The sequence below is a fragment of the Dendrobates tinctorius genome, unplaced genomic scaffold, assembly GCF_039654945.1.
Source record: "Dendrobates tinctorius isolate UK_male_01 unplaced genomic scaffold, ASM3965494v1 ptg000046l, whole genome shotgun sequence".
In the NCBI taxonomy this organism is placed as follows: domain Eukaryota; kingdom Metazoa; phylum Chordata; class Amphibia; order Anura; family Dendrobatidae; genus Dendrobates; species Dendrobates tinctorius.
Window position 1 is genome coordinate 83,906,326 of NW_027361714.1, and position 23,206 is coordinate 83,929,531.

A 23,206-nucleotide genomic window follows, 5' to 3' on the forward strand; every position below is an offset into this window, starting at 1 on the left:
CACCATTTAGTAAAGTATAGGAAACCTGTCAACACAAAAGTCTCATTTTAATTGTAAGATTGCTGCAAAGGAATGATGCCAAAGGAGGCCGTATACCAAATCCTATTGTATTGCCCTTCCATTTCTAAACATGGACCCAAATAAAAATGGAAAATTATGTTTACCCAAAACCTGCCTATTATATTTTCCTTGAACCTCTAGTACTACTCTTTCTCTTGAGCAAAGGTTGGTAGCATATCATGTCTAGTATGCATAAGGTAACCATCGTAACATTTTGCAGTCCATTCAAGTTAATACTGGCAAACCTTATGCACTATTATTCAGATTACAGACATCTGATGATGCTCAGCCACATGAGAAAACAGTTCCAATAGCATAAAAACTTTCCAAAAAACAAAAATATGGCAGAACTCACCAGTCTGTAAAATATAAACTTTCTATTCCATTTAGTTTAAGCACAGCGTGGTGTACATGGCTACATATTAAAGGGAATCTCTCAGCAGGTTTTTGCTATAAAAATCTTAAGACAGCAGGACATAGAGGCTGAAAAACAGAATTCAGGGATGTGTCACTTGTCAAAGTGAGTGCTGTTGTATACTAACTGTGAAGGATTTATCACTAAGAGATTAACATTGCCAGACTACACTAGTTCGTGGGTAGCCTGGTGTGGGCCGGGTTAGCTTTCTCAGCTCTGCTTCAATCTAAAAGCTCTGATTGTATAAGAGCGGCTGCACCCATAATCTAAGTGATGCATCATTGGATTCGGATTCTCTTTGTCTACATCAGGCTGCTCTCAGATGAGGTACCAAAACCTGCTGACAGATTGCCTTTAACAATAGCCATTCCTAGATCCCAAAAAGAAGTGCCTGGCCAGCACAAAATGTCTGTTTTTCATACGCATCTATAGACTATACGCTGTGCTTCATCCGGAGTTTAAATTACATGGAATTAAGAATTTATATTTTCCCGACTGGGGAGTGCAGCCATATTTCTGCCTTTTTGGAGAGTTTTTATACCGTTGAAACTTAAGGTGTACATATATATTAGATGAATGTCAGCCAAATCCACCAATTTGAGAGGAACCATTCAATCACGTAATGTGTAAAAGTATTCAATGACTCTACCCTGACAACAAGTGTCATGGGAAAGAAGGATTGGGCAATGCTGGATTTCAACATCCCTGGTCCATTATAATCACAGAGGTGTGTGTTTGTGGGGGTAGAAATGGTTTCCAACAGATATCTAAAGTGTTATAGCCACTTTGCTAGTAAGTTTGGTTAAAACCTCATTACTTGGGAGTTTTTATCAGGATTTAATCTAGCTATAATAAATAGCCCACTCCGCTAGTCTGTCTACCTAACTGAACAATGATAAAGTATATAATTTGACGCATCTTGAACGGTTTGGGATCCCAACTACATGACTACACCAAGTATGATGGTTTAATGTCTTACCATCCTCTAACGGTTTTTATAAATACAGTAGGAGAAAGCTCCCAGGAAGTACAATCAATGACATCAGAAAAGATTTCAAACACAGCACCTCCATATTCAGCCTCTGTCAGAATGACCACCTGCAAGAGGTTAATCAGAAAGGTTTATTTGTGTAATTTAAAGTAGACTCGCAGAGATAGCATACACAGTATTCACATTACCTTTCCTGGTCTAGGGTTAACCTTCTCTGAACCTTTCAAGAGCAATGCCTAAGATACAAAATATATTTTAAATAATTAATATTATATATATATATATATATATATATATATATATATATATATATATATATATATACACACAAACACATCCAAAAGTTGCCTAGTAAGGTACTATTTTGAATTGTATACAGGTTTCAAGTGCTTACATCTCCCTGCCTGCAGAGGTCATTGCCTCCACTGCGGCCTGCTAATCATACTGTGTATTTGAACAGATACTGCTTTCCTTAGAAAGGTGTATAAAACAAGAGACTTTGATGCACTGAATCGAAAAGTAGCTGGCACTGCAGTTTGTTAGCGCTTATACTTTATGCCTAGAAGATGGGAGCAATTCAGCTAGAGGACTAGAACCAAACAAATGTTGCTTTTGAACTTTATGGAAATTTCTGAGTGTATATTCAGTTTAGTTTTTTTTTTTTTTTTGCTTTTTAGGGTATGTGCACACGCTGCGGAAGGCTCTGCGGATTTGGCCACGCGGATTTTGTAAAATCCGCAGATAAATCTGCAGGTCAAAAGACCTGCAGTTTTACCTGCGGATTGGCCTGCAGTTTTGCACTGCGGTTTTTCATCTCCACAATGGAGGAGACGGCAAACCGCAGCGGAATCCACAGAAAGAATTGACATGTCAACTCTTTCTGCAGTTTTGAAACCGCAGCAAATCCGCGCGGAAAATTCCGCAGCGTCTGCACAGCGTTTTTTTTTCCATAGGTTTGAATGCTACTGTACACCGCAGCAAAAACTGCTGCGGATACGCAGCAGAATCCGCAGTGTGTGCACACACCCTTAAAGGCCATAGCTGCAGAAATGCAGACAAATGCAAAAGTAAATAAAACTTTTTACTTGATTTATTGGCCACATCAAAATGGGTTAATGGACTACTCAAGCAACAGCAATAATCTTCCACAGAAAAGAGGATATACTGTAGTTTACTTAGTCTGTATGGAATAACTAACAATGTTAAACATAATGGAGTAAACAGTAAAACTCTAGTAGATGAATCACTTCAACTTGGTTTAAGAAAAAATTATACTATTGGCTTCAGAAAAGTACCTTAGGCAGTTTCCCCTCTGTGTGGTGTGGTGATGCCTACATTCTCTACAAGTCCAAACAGAAGAGCTCTCATATTTAATATAATATGAAAAGTGTAAGGTGGGTTGTAACGCTAATGCAAAAAAATATATATATTCTGAGGTCCTATGTTCAAATCCCACCAAGGACAACATCTGCAGTTAGTTTTTCTGATTCACTATGTCTCTTCCCTCATCTGAAGCCTTGCAGGACCTTAGGTATCCATTGATGTGACCACTGATATAGTGACAGTTAGCTAGTTGCTAGTGGTCATAACCATGGATATTTAAGGTCCTGCAATGCCTGCACATGAGGAAAGAGACATAGCAAATCAGAAAAACTATACTATACTTCAAGTTGGAAGTATTAGCTAATATTAATTATTACACCTAATACATATTGGGATAAGATCTTGGAGATGGGAATACCCCTTTAAATTCCCCTGCTTCTGCACTGCGTCTCTTGCACTGCTCTCGGAGATTGTTTACAGGTCAAGACCACATCACACATGACCTCTTCATCACACACCACCACTACATCGCACGTGACCTCTACATCACACGTGACCACTACATCACACGTGTCCACTACATCACACTCATGCCATCAACATCGACAGAGCAGCTAAGCCCAGTGATTAGGAGCATTGTCAGGTGCACAAAGTAGTCAGGACATCTCTCTACTGTAGCCTATAAACAATCACTGGGAGTAGTGGTAGAGAGGCATCACTGGAGAAGGGGAAGGTAAGTATAGCAGAGTTTATTTTCAATCCTATAAAAAAAAAATTTATCCCAGACAACCATTTTAAGAGGAGCTAATTATATATGTGTGGTTGGAAATTTGACCTAATGCAACCTTTCTACAAATCCTTCTTTTCTCCCGAAATCACTTTTTGGATTCATTGAACGGGTAGGCTATGTTTACTCCTGTGTTGGAGCCTACATTATAAGCCTGTGTCATAGAGCCCTATTTTAGACAGGAATAATAGCACTGCAGGCGATGGGATCTGGTGTCTGGTGGGTTCTGCTTTTAATGGAAACCATAATGTAGATGTGAACAGAGCTTTAGTGACATGTCAGTTTATGCTTTTCCTGTATAATGATTCTAATAAAAACTGAATATCACTTTCATTTCAGAAAGTTATTTGATCCAGATTTGTTATATGAAAATATCTGTAGTTACTGATGGCTTTTATACATGGGTGTGTCTATACATAATGCAATAAATGCAATGCACACTTTGTGACTTCGGTAAAAGGGCAAAGACGACTTCCCCATGCGACATAAAAGAAGGAGTTAATGGACTGCAATAAAGAAAAAAAAAAAACTGGTGTGTCAACTATTATGTGCTAGACTTTCTGCTATGCAATTGTAAGTATAGTCCATTAGACATTTCTAAAATTGGTCTGTGCAGTTTGCCTAGGTTTCTGCAAATATCATATATGAATATTCTATTGTAGTTATAATCTACCTGTAGCATGTGTGTACCTGTAACAAAGTTAATGCTGTTCATCAATTAGCCCCACCTAGCCACCAAACAAATATCTGAATACTGGGCTCTTGCAAGGACAAAAAGTTAGGACAAAGTAGGATACTAAGCAAAACAAACCATAAATGGTCCAAAAGGATTAAATTAACATATACATCATTACAACTTCGCATTTCTGTCTGTGATCATATGTAAACAGATGTTATAACTAATATTAAGAACGAACAATACAGTTTCTCTTACTCTCAGGTGACACTATTGCAGTGATTGTTTTGGAACCCCAAAAGGCTTGTCTGTCTCCAAAGACATTTTATTTCACTGTGTAGCTAATAAGTACAGAAAATGGCCTATATTGCCAATTATGCATAACAAAAGTGCGTTAGGCAGAAAAGCAAGAACATGGCAGTTGCTACAGCAATGCAATACTCAAACTGCACTCACCTCTGAACTATCTGGAATGCTTTGCTCTTGGCCCTGAAAATAAAATATCTCTGAGGAATCAGGTTTGTCAATTGCCGAAATGCTGTCAAAAAGGGGTGACGTTCTGTTCCCTTCAGGTGTGGAATGATTTACATAAAGGTGGCCATTAGAATCAGGTAGTTTTAGTGATAAGTCACCATTTGCTTGGATATTGCCTTCCTGGTCGCTGTCCATGCTGTGCACACGTATGGATACTGACTGCTCTGCAGAGTCACTCTGCAAGAATTCTGAAGACGTATGTGTGAAAGCACCGTTGCCTTCTTTACCCGAAGTGTGAGCTGTCGTAACAGAATCTGTAGTTTTAAGATCATAGGTTTTGCCTGAGGGAGTAAACTCCTTCCGGGGTGTGTCAAAGGAGGTAGTTATTGAGCTGACAGTTGTTACAGAAGGAGAGAACACGTTCTCTTCAGACCTTGCTGCAAAGGGTGACTTGAAGCCTGAATAAATGGATTCTATTCGAGATCTCTTCACAGCTAAATCAGTCACATCTGCATTTTCCTTGTCACATGTTTCCTGTGGTATGGAAAGTGGTTCTCTTTTTAATTTTAGAGATTTCAAAAGCATGCTTTGTTCAGCAGATGCCCGTTTTGGCTTTAATTTCTCTGCAGTTTCTTTGCTTTGCATCTTAAATAATGCCATGGGTGCAAGTTCCTTTGCTCTATCCTTTTTTCCTAAGCCGAAGGAAAATGCCTCGTTATCCAAGATCTTTTCCAAGTAATCCTCACGGATAGGTGGCAAACCATAAAATGGACCTGGCGATTTCGGAGCTCTGGGTTTTTTTCTTTTCTGAGGCAAAGTAATGGGGCTTTCTAGTCTTCTGATGGTTTCAGCAAATTTTTCCATGTCAGAAGACGAATCTAAAGTATGTTCTTCACTTTCTATAGAGTCATTAAAACTGGTTTCAGGGCTAGTTTGCATTTTTGTGAAACTTTGAGTCATTCTATGCTGAAGGCTTCCATTTGTATAGGTAATGTTACGGGAGTCAAAATGGCATCCATTCTCAAGTACCAAAGGGTCTGGAATGTCAGAATCAACCACATTACCATTAGAAGGACTTTGGTTATCGACTTCAGTAGAAACCATAGGTTCTTTTATATCATCTGCATTTAAATTAACTTGCTGCGCTATAGTGTCCGTATGCTTTTCAGATATTTCATCTATAGCTGCAACATTATTTTGTAACGCTAATTCATTCTCTCTATCTGAACGACTGAGTGTGCTATTAAAATCCACTTGATTCTCTTTACTTTCAAATATAGATCTATCATCCCTTTCAGTTTCAGGACAGGAAACAATACCCTTTGAAAGGTCTGTCAAGATTTTAGTGTTAGGGTTTGAGAAAATATTCACACCAAGGAAAAAGGTTGGCTCGCTTTCTTTGTCAGAACCAGCTGGAAGCTTATTCTGTGGTGAGACTTTATTGAGAACAGAGAACTCACCAGAATCTAGCTGGGAGTTTGCTGAGGACTGATGTACACCATCTTCAATTTGTGGAGAAGGATTCTCTGTAAATGAACCTTCTAACTTTGCTCCATCGCTGGCTTTAATAGTACCTATTGTAAGGCTTGGCAGAAGATCATTTTGCTGATTAGAGATAGTTTGTTCCTGTGCTGCCAGAATAATGGAATTTAAAAGATTTGGCTCAGCAGTTGCTCCGCTTTCCTTTTCATGGTGAGCAAGGTCTGAATTTCCATGTAATGAAAATTTTTCCTCAACTGCTTCTGGAATAGATTGCTTCTTAATTGCATTTGGTAATTGTTTAGAGTTACCATGTGCGATTTCCATTTTTAGTTCATTGCCATCTACCTCATGGTTTGCCTCTGAAGCTACATTTTCCTTTGGAACATCTTTGTCATTATTTAGAACTTCTTTGGACTGAATTTTCTCTGGGGCTATTTCTTCAAGTGAATTCTCTATGTCTTTACCCTCAGATGTTGGTGTCTGAGCTTCTCTTTTAACTTCAGTTATTTCTTTTCTACTTGGTAAATCTACCTCTTGGCTTCCTACGGAATCTATATTTTCCCTATGGAAATCTTTTTTTGAATTGGGATTTAAGTTTTCATTGGGAACAATTTTCTTTGTGCCCATTCTTGCTTTAGGTGATTTGCATGTGTCTTTACTCTTAGCGGTCGCTGATTGAGCTTCAGTTTCAACTCGATTTATTTCTTTACCTATTAAATCTACCTCAGGGTTTTCCTCTGAATCTGTATTTTCTTTTTGAATACCTTTGGAATTGCCATTTAATACTTCTTTGGGATAATTTTTTTCTTTATCTATTATTGCTTTTGGTAACTTTGCTGTTTCGTTTTTTGCAGAGGTTGATGTTTTAGCTTCCCTTTCAGCTTCAGTGGTTTCTAAATATTTTAGTAAATCTCCAGTGCCTTTACTCTTAGAGGTTAGTGTCTGACCTTCCCTTTCAAATTCAGTCATTTCTTCACTGTCACTTAACTGTAAGTGCTCTGTACTGGATGATACTGTTGAAGGTAAAGATGAACATACAGCATATGAATGTAGTGTTTTAGACTCTTTAGTTAGACCCTCATTGTCATCTTCTTTTGAAATGGCAGCATCAGGTGGTTCTTTTATAGAGTTAGGTTTGTTACCCATATTTGGAGGATCTTTGGACGAAACAACAACACCTTCAGAATCAGCTGAAACCGCAACTAAATAATCAGTCGTATTTTCAGATAACTGTGTTAACGTGTTCTTGGTATGTTCATCAAGCTTTGAGCCATTGGTCTGTGTACTTATAATCTCACCTAAAGCATCAACATTACTGTTTTTTTGAGTTGGAGGTTTCTTGTGTATTTCATTCTTCTCTGAAGGCAAAATATTTTCTTTTAAAATCTTATTTGGTAATGCTAATTCAAAATCATTTCTGCCACATTCCATCTGTATCTGGTTTGGTGAAGTTACAACAGTGCCTTCTTTCTTTTTGTCGGCTTTTATTTCATGGTGACCATTTTCAGCTTTTTTTCCAATACTATTACTAGAAATGTTGGCTTGTTTACCCAGTGGGCTATTGTCTTTTGACACAGTCCCCTTTACCTGTTTCCCAAAGTTAAGTTTTGTTCTTTCAACATATTTCTTTTGGGAAATGTTTTTTGTTGCATAGAAATCAATTTGCTTGTGACTTGTTCTTTTACTCTCAAATAAGGAAACTTTGCTTGCAATGTTTCCTTTAGGGATTATTGCTTCAATAGTACCGTCTTCCACATTATCAACAATCTTAGACTTAATTGGCAGTTCCACATTCTTTGGTTTTGGAGGGCTAAAAATAAGAATGAAACTGTATTAATTCATAGTTTCTAAACTCTAGCAGCCTTGCTAAACAAATCTCATACATTTTTAAATATTAACAGATATCCCCAAAAAAAATTATGCAAAAAATACATTATGTTACCAGTTATAAGATCTTGCAAATACTAAATAAGGACAAATCATTCAGGCAAGAGTTTTATTTAACATACCAAACCAAAATTAAACTCTTTTGTACGAACATAAAAATAACCCAAATAAAAAGAACATATTAATTAAAATCTGCAGCTCAATAGTATACTGTAATCATAAAACAGTAAAAGATCTTGTAGGACTGAAAGCAATTGGTGTTAGTAAATTGGAATACAATTGGTGTCAGGTAGATAAGTATTATCAAATGGTCTATTGGTCAGCTTAGTTTGCATTTTTAAAGGAAAATCTTAAACCTATAGCCCATTACGCCAGGGAAATACGACAAAGCTGTGATGTGACTTTTTTTTTGTTCTAACATGTTCCTTAAAGGGCTTGTCCTAAACCTTACAATTAATTTCATATTAAATGTCTAAATATTTAAATTTTATAAACAAATTTTTAATGTCCTTCAATTAAAAATGTCACACTCTTTCCACTCTACTCTAACTTATGATGTTTTTTTCTTACATCTGATGTCATATTACTTGAGTCTCTCAGCATTTAATGGGGATTGTCAAAACATTATCAGGGAACAGTGCTGCAGTCACTACCCCCGAAACAGGATATCGTCAGAAACATCCTTTCCAGGGGCTGGGCTAGTCTCTGCCACATTGAGCATGCGCTCGTTGTCAATTGCAAAGCATATTCTGTATGTTCTCCCTGCTTGTCGCTCTATTACTTTCAATACGCAACACTGACTATAAAGACTAGTGAAAAGCTATGACGAAATACTTTTAATTAAAAAAAAAAAAATGAGCATCAAAACTAAGTTTCAAAAGAAAAGTTAAATAAAATTTGTACATGTAGATTTATTCTGCTTGCTAAAGGAGCAAGCTATGAACACTTTGCTTCAGAATGAAAGATAAAAAAAAAAAAAAAAAAAAAAAAAAAAAAACACACTTGGTGCAAAAGGCATTTTCCCTGAAAAACCAGACATGCAAGGTATGAGACAAAAACAATTAAAAACAGGTATTAACTGTACTGCAAAAATGTTTATTCCAGTGGTGAAAAAATAGAATTAGGCTTACCGGTAATTCGGTTTCTAGAAACCTTCCACGACAGCAGAGGAGGAGGTAGACTCCACGCCCTAATGGGGGACAGGAAGCACGAGAGGTTAAAGGGTCCCTCCCTCCTCCCTCTCACCAGTGACTTACAACTGATTACCATAGCACAGGTTACCTTTAAGATTATCAGAATTTGTCCAAGAATACATGGAGGGAAATAGTGGTGTCGTGAAAGGTTTCTAGAAACCGAATTACCGGTAAGCCCAATTCTATTTTCTCTAGCAACCTTCCACGACAGCATAGGAGGCATAGCAACCTATACTGCACTGGGGGGGGGGGGGTACAGCGGCCTGAAGATCTTTTCGGCCAAAGACTAGATCCCTGTTGGATACAAGGTCTAATCTATAATGTCTAGTAAAGGTATGCAAGGAGGACCAAGTTGCTGCCCTACAAATCTGCCCTGAAGATGCGCCTGCCCTCTCAGCCCATGACGTAGAGGTAGATCGTGTTGAATGCGGCTTGATTCCAGCAGGTGGAGTGATGTTTTGCGTCAGGTAAGCTTCAGAGATAGCCTTTCTAATCCAATTGGCAATGGTGTTCTTCGCCACTTTTTTTCCTCTGTTTGGGCCAGAGGTATGGATAAATAGGTTGTGGTCGACTCTATAGGGTTTGGTACGCTCCAGGTAGTGGAGAACTATACGTCTTATATTCAGCGTATGAAACACCTCCTCTTTAGGGTTTGCTGGGTTCTGACAAAATGACGGAAGGATTATATTCTGTGACCTATGGAAGTCGGACACTACCTTCGGCAGAAAAGATGGGTCAAGAGAGAGAGCTATGGAATCATCTCTAACAGTTAGGTAGGTTTTCCCTAACTGAGAGCGCCTGGAGCTCTCCTACTCGCCTTGCTGAAGTTATTGCTACAAGGAAGGCCACTTTACAGGTGAGGAGCTGAGAAGTGCAGGATGACAAGGGCTCAAAGGGAGATTGAGTGAGTCCCGTAAGCACTACATTCAAGTCCCATGTTGGGACCGCTATTAGCTTCTTTGGATGAAGTCTAGTGGCCGATGTCATGAATCTTCTTAACCACCTGTGGTTGGCCAAGTCACAGTCGAACATAGAACTTAATGCTGACACTTGTACTTTCAATGTGGTAGGTTTTAGACCTAGTTCTAGCCCCCTCTGCAAGAAATCCAGGATACGAGAAATGTTAGGCTTCTCTGGGTCAGGCAAGTCTGGTAGACACAACGAAGAGAACCTCTTCCATATTTTATTATATATAGCGATAGTGACCGGTTTTTGGGATTTCTGGAGGGTCTTTATTACCGCCTCTGATAAGCCCCTGGCCCTTAGGATCTGGGCTTCAGTAGCCAGGCCGCCAACTTCATTCCCCGGAGGTTTAGGTGATGTAGGGGGCCTTGCGAGAGAAGGTCGTCTTCCATGGGTAGGATGAATGGTCCGTCTACCACCAGCTCCGTGATCAGAGAGTACCAGCTCCTTTTTGGCCATAACGGAGCTACTAGGATGGATGGGGTTTGATTGTCCCGAATCTTCTTCAGGGTTGCGGCAAGGATTGGGACTGGCGGGAAGGCGTAAGCTAGATGGAACCTCCACCTGTGGGTGAAGGCATCCACTCCCAGGGACCTGTCCTTGGGGTTCAGTGAAAAGTAGTTTTCCACTTGAGCATTCTCTCCTGAGGCTAATAGGTCCACCCCTGGGAGGCCTCACCTGTCGACCAGTTTCTGGAAGATTATTTTGCTCAGGGTCCACTCGCCAGGCTGGATACATCTTCTGCTTAGGAAATCTGCCTGAAGATTGGCGGTACCCTTCAGGTGAACTGCCGTCAAAGAACGGAGGTGCTTTTCGGCCCAGGAAAATATTCGGTTTGAGAGGCCCTCCAGACTGCTGGATCTCGTACCCCCCTGGTGCCTGAGATGGGCCACTGTTATATTGTCTGAGTAGACTCTGATGTGCTGGCCCCGGACCAGGTGTCTTGCTGCCAGTAGAGCTTCTTCCACTGCCTTCAGCTCTGTGAAGTTTGAGGACTTTCTGGCTCCATAACCCCTGGAATGGGTGATGAGACACTACAGTTCCCCAGCCTTTTTTGCTGGCGTCTGTTGTTACCGTGACTAAAGGGGTCTGAGACCAGTTGATTCTCCTGCACAGGTTCTTGTGGTCCATCCACCATGCCAGTGAGGCTCTCACTACCCCTGGGGTCTGGACCTTTTTGTTCAGACAGGTGTGATCCCGATTCCAGTTTCTTAAGATATGGGACTGGAGCGTTCAGGAATGGGCCTGTGCCCAAGGTACCGACTGGATACAGGAGGTCATAGACCCTAGTATGGACATAGCTGACCTGAGGGTCGGGGATCTCTATTCCCTGAACTCTGAGATCCTTGATATTGTGGATCTCTGGTGCTCCTCCGGGAGGAAGGACATTTGATTTTTTTAATCCAGTAGGATTCCTAAGAATTTCACCTCCTGGGAGGGTTGGATCTGTGATTTCTTTATGTTCGGGATCCATCCTAACGACAGGAGAATACTCAGGGTCTGAGTCACCTGTAGTTCCAGAGTCCGGAAGGAGGCTCCTATTATTAGTAGGTCATCGAGGTAGGGTACAATACATATGCCCTGACTTCTGATGTGGGACACAGCCTCCGTTATGATCCTGGAGAATACTCGAGGAGCAGATGATATCCCAAATGGAAGCACGTTGTATTGAAAGTGTCTTATTTCTGGACCCTGGTGGACCGCGAACCTCAGATACTTTCTGTGGGAAGGATGGATGGGGATGTGGAAATAGGCATCCTTCAGATCTATAGTTGCCATAAAGTAAGACTGCCCTATTAGAGGAATGGCCGTCTTTACTGACTCCATTTTGAATTTGTGGTATGCAATGTGTCGGTTGAGGCCTTTTAGGTTTATTATTATTCTCAACTCCCCTGTGGGCTTTCTTACTAGGAACAATCTAGAATAATGCCCTCTTCCTTGCTCCTTTACAGGGACCCGAGAGATGGCATTTGACTGTAGAAGCTGCAGAATGCTGGAATTTAGAGCTGGGGTCTCCCAAGATGGTAGGGAGGTGACTCTTATACCCCGCGGGGGATAGGATTCGAGTTCTAGCAGTAGGCCCTCTCTGACCACACTGAGGACCCAGAGGCTGTTGGAAATCAACTGCCAAGCAGGAAAGAAACTCGAAAGCCTTCCCCCCACCGGGATCGAATCATTGTTTTTCTTGGGACTGCTGTTGCTGCTGCTGGGGGACCAGGATGTTCCTGCCTCTCCCTTTAGCGTAGCTCCATCTTCCCGTCTTTCAATTCCCTCGTGGTTGGGATGACTGATTCTGGGGGGCTCGAAAAGACGTTTTCTTGTGGTTCTCTGCTCTGGAAGCACCTTCTTTTTGTCAGTGGCTTTTTCCAGAATTTCATCTAAGGCAGGGCCGAAGACATGTTCACCTTTAAAAGGTAAAGAGCATAGTTTAACTTTGGATGCAATGTCTCCGCTCCACGTCTTAAGCCAGAGGGCTCGTCTGGCAGAGTTTGATTGCACCATGGCTCTGGCAGAAGTACGGATCATCTCCATTGCCAGGAAGCCCGTAGCTCTCTGTAAGATAGGGAGTTAAGGAGGTCACTCCTTGAGGTACCATGTGAAATATGGTTCTCTAGCTCCTCAATCCATTGAAAGAGGGACCTAGAGACACAAGTGGACGCAATTCCTGATTTTAAGGTGGCCGCAGAGGTTTCCCATGTTTTCCTCAGGAGGCTTTCAGCTTTACGGTCCATCGGGTCTCTAAGCTGAGACGCATCATCAAATGGTAGAACCGTCTTCTTTACCACCCTTGCCACCTGGACATCGACCTTCGGGATGTCCCATTTAAACTCCTCTCCTTCCAGTGGAAATCTATGACGGAGCTCTGAAGGGGCTGAGTAGCGTTTCTCAGGGTATTCCCATTCCTGGGAGATCATGTCCGCTATGCTTTTATGAACTGGAAAGCCTGCTCGTTTAGGTCCTTCATATCACCCAAACATGCGATCCTGTGCTGTTTGCGTGACAGGATCATCTTCTAGGCCCATAGTGGCGCGTACTGCGCTAATCAACTCCTCTACGTATTCTGTGGAAATGAGATACCTTCTAACGTCAGGTGCCCTAGAGGTCCCTGGTTGCTCCCAATTTTCAGAGCTCGAGTTGAATGATCTCTCCGACTCGGATTCTGAATCCTCCACCTGAATCCTCCGCTTTTTGGAAGGTGGTGAGCCCATAATCGGAAGGGGTGGAGGTGGAGGGGGGGACAGGGCGGCTAAAGAGGTCTGAACCTGACGGGTGACCAAGCTGCGGATCTCGTCAATTAATGACGGGTGCTCGGCCCTGACCACTTTATCCGTGCATGCCTGATATAACTTTTTCTCCCAATTAGAGGGAAGTTTCATACTGCATATGGCACATTTGGCCGTTTTGCTGGATGTATTGGTGCTTTTATGGGCAGACTTTTCTCCCTATAAGAAAGAGGGGGAGAAGTTTTTTTAAGGACCTCTATCCCGGATCGCACCACTAGGACCCACCCCAGGTAACACTCACTGTGGCTGGAGCAGCGCTGGGCTCTGCAGATGCAGGGCAGGAAGAACCGTCCATGACAGCAGGGGATTTGCCTTACCTGTCGGCGTCTTCTGGCGGGTTAATGAAGGGTTAACCGCGCCCTCAGTGCTTCAGCTTGATTCCCCCTCCTCCTCCCTGGGTCCTGGAGCAGGCACAGCAGGTGCTGGCGAGCTCCGCGCGCTGGCAGCAGGATGGGGGCCGCCATGACAGCGCGCCCTCCACATACCCCGGAAGTGACCCGCGCGTGACTTCACTTCCGGGTCTTCGCACAGCACGCAGGGGAGGAGGAGACGCCGGAGAGCTGCGGGAGGCCTCCGGCGGGGATCACTGGCCCGCTTTACTCCCCAAAGGGGAGCGCGGGAGGGCCAGGAACGGTCCCAAATGCAGGAGCAGACGGGAGCACAATGGAGGAGGGGAGGCTGCGCCACCGACCACCACTGCCCGGTTTTGAAACATCTACAGGTATGCTATAGCAGCCGGCCACACAGCACACCAGACCTCTCCATGACCCATGGGGGACAGGAAAGACACTGGTGAGAGGGAGGAGGGAGGGACCTTTTAACCTCTCGTGCTTCCTGTCCCCCATTAGGGCGTGGAGACGACCTCCTCCTATGCTGTCGTGGAAGGTTGCTAGAGAAAAGTAAGGTAATTCTGAGTATCACAGTGTAATGAATTGCAGAATGACACTCATGAAGTAGCATTCCTTAGTCTACAAGTTTTCAAACTCAGACAGACTTTATGGTAAGACCCCACAGACCACCCTTAGGAGCCAATGGACGCATGATATTGCAGGAAACTAAAAATCATGCTGCTACAAGCAGGTTTTTTTGGTCAAGTGTAGAAGTTAGATCATGTGGTCCTATGTTTCATTCACAAATGAGATATTCTTAAGATAGACCATTAATGTGTGATTGCTAGACGTCTAAGGCCAGTTTCACACATCCGTAGGCGGCGGACAGCTGAAATCCGCCAAAGGGGGAAAAAAAACTGATCCGTCGCTGTTCATCGAAGGACGGATGACAGCGGACCACGGATCCGTGGAAGGAGGAAAGCGGCGTCAATTAAAGGGACCGCAGCCTCATTAAAGTATGGTCACGAAATTGCTGGGTTGCAAGAGAACCTCCATGAACGAGATCGAGTGGGCGTCCAACGCCGCGATCTCGCGGGATAAGGCTCTGCGGGGTCAGATTGCGCGTGATTTCCATGAGAGAGGAGTACGGCAAGATCTCGGGGGATTGTGGCAACCACCGCACGCGGTGAGATCGCGCGTCGTCATCGCGGGATTCTGGCCGTGCGGGGTCAGATCACGCGTTATCTCCATGAGACAGTACGGAGAGAGAAAGAGTACGGAAAGAGAGAGAGAGTACGGAGAGAGAAGATATTTTAGCAGCTCCCAGGACAGGGTTAAAATGCTTCCCGGTGATAAAATAGCGGACCGTCACAGCAAAAAAACCTTGCAGGGTCCGTCTCATCCGCCCAGGAGCCACTAAGATCTTGGCGGATCCGTAAAATAACGGGTGTGACGGACGACCGTCAGTCAAGATCCACCAATAATGTAAGTCTATGGGTGTAAAAAACCGATCCGCCCCTTTTTCGGTGGATCCGTTTTTAAAAAAAAAATTGGCGGATCTTGACTGACGGGAAAAAACTGATGTGTGAAACAGGACTAAGCAGCTACACAACAAAACAAAAGGGTTATTGTAGTACAGTTGGCACATACAGCAACTGTTTTGAACAGTGATTGGCTGCAGTGGCCATGCAAGGATAGTCAGAAAGTTGTGTCATGCCAACAACTTGAACGGGCGCTAAGCCTCACCCTACTCACTGTGGTCATCACCCTGTCTAGTTGTGGGATGTCTCGCTGAGTTGCCTCTGTAGCATTTCCAACACTGATGCATCTTTCTGCTGCTGCTCAACCAGGCTACAGGGTGGCACGACCTCTTGTTGCATGCATTTAACCATTGTGTCCTGCACAGGTGAGATTCTCTGGCCTATCCCCAAGCAGCAGGGGGTTTATTAGGTGGATCCTCCTATTCCTCACCTGATCTAAGGTTCTAGATAAGTCTCTCTCTAGATTCCTGTAAGGTGTACTCGTGTATTGTCTCTCCTGTTTTCTTAACTGTCTTGCCTACCCATTTAACCTGTCCTCTCCACTCCTTACCTTGGATATTTACATTGAATTTGTATTGCCTGCCCTGACCAGATTGTCTGACCAGGTTTTTGCCACTGTCCATCTGTACCACATACTTGTGTCTCTGACCCTCTGGTCAGCTGCTGCAGACGCAGGAACTGCCCTGCGTGATTCCTGGTAACTACTGGCAGCAAAGGCTATCCTCGCCATCGGAAGCTCTAGTGAATTTCCAGTAGTCACTTAGTTATGTCCCTCCAGGGTAAGCCTGGCCTGTGGAGCAGTGGGTTCACACTCACCAGCGGTACAGACTAATAGCACATTAAGGGACTTGATAACTGATATATGCTACCCTATGCATAATGCATCACTCGCTGTAGGATTTCAGCCATGTACATTATGTTTGACATGTGTTTATAGACAGATACCTGTCACTACAGGGCATTGAGCAAGGAGGAGCCGCTGGGGACTCTCCTATCCAACTTATCTCCTATGCTGCTTGGTCCTTGGGGGTTTTCAGAGAAAAACAATCTTTAAAATGTTGCAGCATTATGAGGGATTACACGCTGTCAACATAGACTACAGAAGATGGCTATTTACTTTAGGTTTGTGGCATATAATTCAAATAAATTATATTTTTTTTTAGATGTAGAGGACATATGATAGGATGGGGTTATAAAATGTTATAAAATGTTAAAAAGTTATAAAATGATAACCAAATAAGGCAATACACCAAGCTCTCCCTCACTTAGGAGGTAAAGCATATATGCATAATAGTTTGTCATCTTGAGAGGTTCTCCAGTCTAGTACTGACTTTATCACTACTGTATTGAATAACTGATTCAAGTTCTGAGAACAATTAATCTGTGCACACAACCACAAAGTCTTGTATCACTTGTCTGCAGATCAGATTTCTACTTCTCAAACACATATTGTCTGCGCTTTAAATAATTTATTTGTCCAAACATAAAAGGGTCAACCCATTAATTTCACTCAACACCATTTTAACAGGCTTAAATATTTGCCAAGCCAAAAAGTCTACCTACACTAAATGGGCAATCTTCTTCTTCATTAGATATACGAGTAGTGTACAATGTTTTGCCATTGCCTACAAAGGGTGTGTGCACTCGTTGCGGATTCTACCGCGGATCCGCAGCGGAATTGGCCCTGCGGGTCAGCAGCAGATTCTGCTGCGTTGTACAGTACCATTAAAGTCAATGGAATTTGAAAAACGCTGTGGGTTTATTTCCGCAGCGTGTCAATTCTTTGTGCGGATCTGCAGCGTTTCTGCACCCATTGACTTACATTGATCCGCAGCAAAACCGCAGGTCTCAAAAAGATCTGCGGTTTTGCTGCGGTTGAAACGCTGCAGATCGGAAGGGGGGGGGGGGGGGGGGGGGGGGAGTGTGAGCGGAGACTGTGTGCGTGTATGGTGTGTGGGCGGTGACTGGGCGTGTGTGTGTGGGGGTTTGCGGGCTGTCGGGGGGTCTTGCGGGGGGTTTCCGGGGATCATCTCGCTGTCAGGGGTCTTGCAAGGTCTGTGCGGGGTGTTTCCAAGGCTCACCGGGCGTCTTGCGGGGTCTGTGCAGGGGTAATCGGGCCTCTGCGGTGGTGTGTATATATATATATATATATATATATATATATATATATATATATATATATATATATATATATATATTGGGTAAAAAAAGTATTTAGTCATTCAGCAATAGTGCAAGTTCCACCACTTAAAAAGATGAGAGGCGTCTGTAATTTACATCATAGGTAGACCTCAACTATGGGAGACAAACTGAGAAAAAAAAATCCAGAAAATCACATTGTCTGTTTTTTTTTCATTTTATTTGCATATTATGGTGGAAAATAAGTATTTGGTCAGAAACAAGCACTCAAGATTTCTGGCTCTCACAGACCTGTAACTTCTTCTTTAAGAGTCTCCTCTTTCCTCCACTCATTACCTGTAGTAATGGCACCTGTTTAAACTTGTTATCAGTATAAAAAGACACCTGTGCACACCCTCAAACAGTCTGACTCCAAACTCCACTATGGTGAAGACCAAAGAGCTGTCAAAGGACACCAGAAACAAAATTGTAGCCCTGCACCAGGCTGGGAAGACTGAATCTGCAATAGCCAACCAGCTTGGAGTGAAGAAATCAACTGTGGGAGCAATAATTAGAAAATGGAAGACATACAAGACCACTGATAATCTCCCTCGATCTGGTGCTCCACGCAAAATCCCACCCCGTGGGGTCAGAATGATCACAAGAACGGTGAACAAAAATCCCAGAACCACGCGGGGGGACCTAGTGAATGAACTGCAGAGAGCTGGGACCAATGTAACAAGGCCTACCATAAGTAACACACTACGCCACCATGGACTCAGATCCTGCAGTGCCAGACGTGTCCCACTGCTTAAGCCTGTACATGTCCGGGCCCGTCTGAAGTTTGCTAGAGAGCATTTGGATGATCCAGAGGAGTTTTGGGAGAATGTCCTATGGTCTGATGAAACCAAACTGGAACTGTTTGGTAGAAACACAACTTGTCGTGTTTGGAGGAAAAAGAATACTGAGTTGCATCCATCAAACACCATACCTACTGTAAAGCATGGGGGTGGAAACATCATGCTTTGGGGCTGTTTCACTGCAAAGGGGCCAGGACGACTGATCCGGGTACATGAAAGAATGAATGGGGCCATGTATCGTGAGATTTTGAGTGCAAACCTCCTTCCATCAGCAAGGGCATTGAAGATGAAACGTGGCTGGGTCTTTCAACATGACAATGATCCAAAGCACACCGCCAGGGCAACGAAGGAGTGGCTTCGTAAGAAGCATTTCAAGGTCCTGGAGTGGCCTAGCCAGTCTCCAGATCTCAACCCTATAGAAAACCTTTGGAGGGAGTTGAAAGTCCGTGTTGCCAAGCGAAAAGCCAAAAACATCACTGCTCTAGAGGAGATCTGCATGGAGGAATGGGCCAACATACCAACAACAGTGTGTGGCAACCTTGTGAAGACTTACAGAAAACGCTTGACCTCTGTCATTGCCAACAAAGGATATATCACAAAGTATTGAGATGAAATTTTGTTTCTGACCAAATACTTATTTTCCACCATAATATGCAAATAAAATGAAAAAAAAACAGACAATGTGATTTTCTGGATTTTTTTTTCTCAGTTTGTCTCCCATAGTTGAAGCCTACCTATGATGTAAATTACAGACGCCTCTCATCTTTTTAAGTGGTGGAACTTGCACTATTGCTGACTGACTAAATACTTTTTTTCCCCACTGTGTGTGTGTATATATATATATATATATATATATATATATATATATATATATATATATATATATATACACGTGTGTGTGTATGCAGGCATCGTCCGATGGGACTACAAGTCCCATCGGGCAATGACTGATACACTGTCAGTGAGTGACACATTAGCTAATGATGGGACAGTAGTAGTCCCATCATCCGGCTAATGTGTTGCATGTAAAAAAATAAATAAATAAATAAATACATTACATGCAGAACATACAACATACAGAACAATTCCCCGAAGCCATCGATCACCTGTAATAAACATAAAATAATAAACCAACCTATACTCATCTCTCCGCCGTAGTCCAGATAATAACGAGGGTCCCACAACGATCTCCCGTTGAGAACAGCCGCATCAGCTGATGCGACCGCTCTCCAGGAGCTCCAGCAATGAAATGACAGGCAGAGGTATCCCTCTGCCACGAAAGAGGTCTCGTAACCCTAACTCTAGCTCTAACCCTAGCCCTAACCCTATCCCTAATTCTCATGCATCATTGCTGTAAAGTGAGACCCTGAACTCAGGTAACCTCAGTGATGGACTGCAGGAGGATTATCTCCTGTCAGTTCATCACTGGGAGGCCCCACAGAGCAGTGACATCACCTGATGTCGCTGTTCTATTGGGGAGATGGTAGTGGGACCGTCATTATTAATTGGACTGCGTTGGACATGGAGTATACGGTTGGTTTATTATTTTTTGTTTTTTTCTAGGAGACGAGGGCGTCGCTTGGATCTGGGCGTGCAATAAAAATATGAAAACTGTGTTGTGTTTTATTTTATTAAAAGACTTTATTCTTATGTGGGTTTTTTTAACCCTTTCAAAAGATTAATAATGGATCAGTGTCTTATTGACGCCTTTCCATTATTAACCGGGCTTAATGTCACCTTCCAATAGCAAGGTGACATTAACCCTTTATATTACCCCATATCCCACTGCTACACGGGAATGGGAAGAGACGGGCTAAGTGCCAGAATTGGTGCATCTTATAGATGCGCCATTTCTGGGGCAGCTACGGGCTGGTATTTGTAGCCGGGGGGGGCAAATATCCATGGCCCCCTCCTAGGCTATGAATATCAGCCCGCAGCTGTCTGTGTAGCCTTTCTGGCTATAAAATGTAGGGGGACCCCGCGTTATTTTTTTTTTTTCGGGTCCCCCTATTTAAATAGCCAGTAATGGCTATGCAGACAGCTGCGGGCTGATATTCAAAGCCTGGGAAGGAGCCATGGGTATTACCCCCTTCCCAGGCTACAAATATTGGCCCCCGGCCGTCGCCTTTCCTCCTCTAGTGCAGAAAATTGAGCGGGAGCCCACGCCATTTTTTTAAAATTTATATGGCTATATATCTATGGATATATCTATGGATCCATCTATCCTTCCTTCTATCCTTCCACCCAACCTTCTATCTATCCATCTATCTATCCTTCCATCTATCTATCTATCCATCTATCTATCCCATCCATCCATCCTTCTATCTAACTATCCTTGTATCTATCCATCTATCGTTCCATCCATCTATCGTTCCATCTATCCATCCTTCTATCTAACTATCCTTGCATCTATCCATCTATCCTTCCTTCCATCCATCCTTCCTTCCATCCTTCCATCCATCCTTCCATCCATCCTTCCATCCATCCTTCCATCCATCCTTCCATCCATCCTTCCATTCATCCTTCCATTCATCCTTCCATCCATCCTTCCATCCTTCTATCTAACCATCCATCCATCATTCCTTCCATCTATCATTCCTTCCATCTATCCATCCTTCCATCCATCCATCCATCCTTCAATCTATCCATCCTTCCATCTAACTATCCTTGTATCTATCCTTCTATCGTTCCTTCCATCCATCCTTCTATCCATCCACCCTTCTATCCATCCTTCTATGCATCCTTCTATGCATCCTTCCATGCATCCACCCTTCCATCCTTCCTTCTATCTAACCATCCTTCTATCTAACCATCCTTCTATCTAACCATCCTTCTATCTAACCATCCTTCTATCTAACCATCCTTCTATCTAACCATCCTTCTATCTAACCATCCTTCTATCTAACCATCCTTCTATCTAACCATCCTTCTATCTAACCATCCTTCTATCCATCCATCCTTCTATCCATCCATCCTTCTATCCATCCATCCTTCTATCCATCCATCCTTCTATCCTTCCATCGTTCTATCCTTCCATCGTTCTATCCTTCTATCGTTCTATCTATCCTTCTAGAAAATCAAATACTATTGGAAAAATCAAACTTCTAGAAAATCAAATGCTATTGTATCTGCTTGAGAAAGGTCTGCACTTGAGACCAAAACGTCGCCACATGAGCTATTAAAAAAGCACTTTTTTTTCTAATTCTATATGGTGTGCTGCCTCTATCTTTTTTGATTTGCTATTTACAAGGTCTGGTATGTGCCTCTGAGGCTTTGCACCCCACTTTTTCCTGTGCTGTTATGCTCTATTTTTTATCTATCCTATCTATCGATCCTTCCATCCATCCATCCGTCTATCCTTCCTTCCATCCATCTATCTTTCCATCCATCCATCTTTCCATCCATCCATCTTTCCATCCATCCATCTTTCCATCCATCCATCTATCTTTCCATCCATCTATCTTTCCATCCATCCTTCTAGAAAATCAAATACTATTAGAAAAATCAAACTTCTAGAAAATAAAATACTATTGTATCTGCTTGAGAAAAGTCTGCACTTGAGACCAAAACATCGCCACATGGGCTATTAAAAAAGCACTTTTTTCTAATTCTATATAGTGTGCTGCCTCTATCTTTTTTTATTTTCTATTTACAAGGTCTAGTATGTGCCTGTGAGGCTTTGCACCCCACTTTTTCCTGTGCTGTTATTCTCTATTTTTTATCTATCCTATCTATCCTTCCATCCATTGATCCATCCATCCTTCTGTCTATCCTTCCATCCATCCTTCTAGAAAATCAAATACTATTAGAAAAATCAAACTTCTAGAAAATCAAATACTATTGTATCTGCTTGAGAAAGGTCTGCACTTATTATTATTATTTATTGTTATAGCGCCATTTATTCCATGGCGCTTTACATGTGAGGAGGGGTATACATAAAAACAAGTACAATAATCTTAAACAATACAAGTCATAACTGGTACAGGAGGAGAGAGGACCCTGCCCGCGAGGGCTCACAATCTTCAAGGGATGGGTGATAATACAGTAGGCGAGGGTAGAGCTGGTCGTGCAGCGGTTTGGTCGATCGGTGGTTACTGCAGGTTATAGGCTTGTCGGAAGAGGTGGGTCTTCAGGCACTTGAGACCGAAACATCGCCACATGGGCTATTAAAAAAGCACTTTTTTCCAATTCTATATGGTGTGCTGCCTCTTTTTTTATTTTCTATTTACAAGGACTGGTATGTGCCCGTGAGGCTTTGCACCCCACTTTTTCCTGTGCTGTTCTCTATTTTTTTATCTATCCTTCTATCCATCCATCCTATCCATCCATCCATCCATCCTATCCATCCATCTATGCAATGTAGCGTGTGTTGGACCAATGTAAATGAGGAGTTGGACAGAAATGACATCACAAATCTTTTTTTTTGTTAAAAGACATTTTTATTTAGCTTACAAAAACGCATAAAAATCCGCAGGCAAAACCGCACTGAAAAAGCACATCAAATCCGCATCAAAACCGCGGCAAAGACGCACATGCGTTTTCTGCCAAGAGCTGCGGTTTTTGTGCTAAAAGTCCGCGGGAGAATCCGCAACGTGTGCACACAGCCTTAGTAAGCTTTCATTTTAATGATTTTGTCAAGCATAAGAAGTTATGGAACTTTGCAGTCACAGTATTAGCAGATTTGGCTTAATTCCTGATTATGTATAGTGGCTTCCAAAGACTGCTTTTTTTCCTCCCTTCTGCTGGTTTGATACCAGAGCCCTATTCCCATAGTATGTACTCAGGAGTATGGATTCTGACAGTGAAGGGGTAGGCATTTTATG

General features: G+C 42.6%; 1 protein-coding gene across 2 annotated transcripts in view; it reads right to left on the minus strand.

Moving 5' to 3' along the window:
* Positions 1–23,206, minus strand: part of CRYBG1 (crystallin beta-gamma domain containing 1) — a 429,535-nt gene that overhangs the window by 58,357 nt on the left and 347,972 nt on the right. For both annotated transcript variants that reach the window (XM_073576084.1, XM_073576085.1), the window contains 3 exons: positions 4,709–8,018; positions 1,655–1,702; positions 1,455–1,573 (listed from right to left, as the gene is read on the minus strand). In XM_073576084.1, the coding sequence (XP_073432185.1) occupies positions 1,455–1,573; positions 1,655–1,702; positions 4,709–8,018 (3,477 nt within the window). The remainder of the gene's footprint in view (positions 1–1,454; positions 1,574–1,654; positions 1,703–4,708; positions 8,019–23,206) is intronic.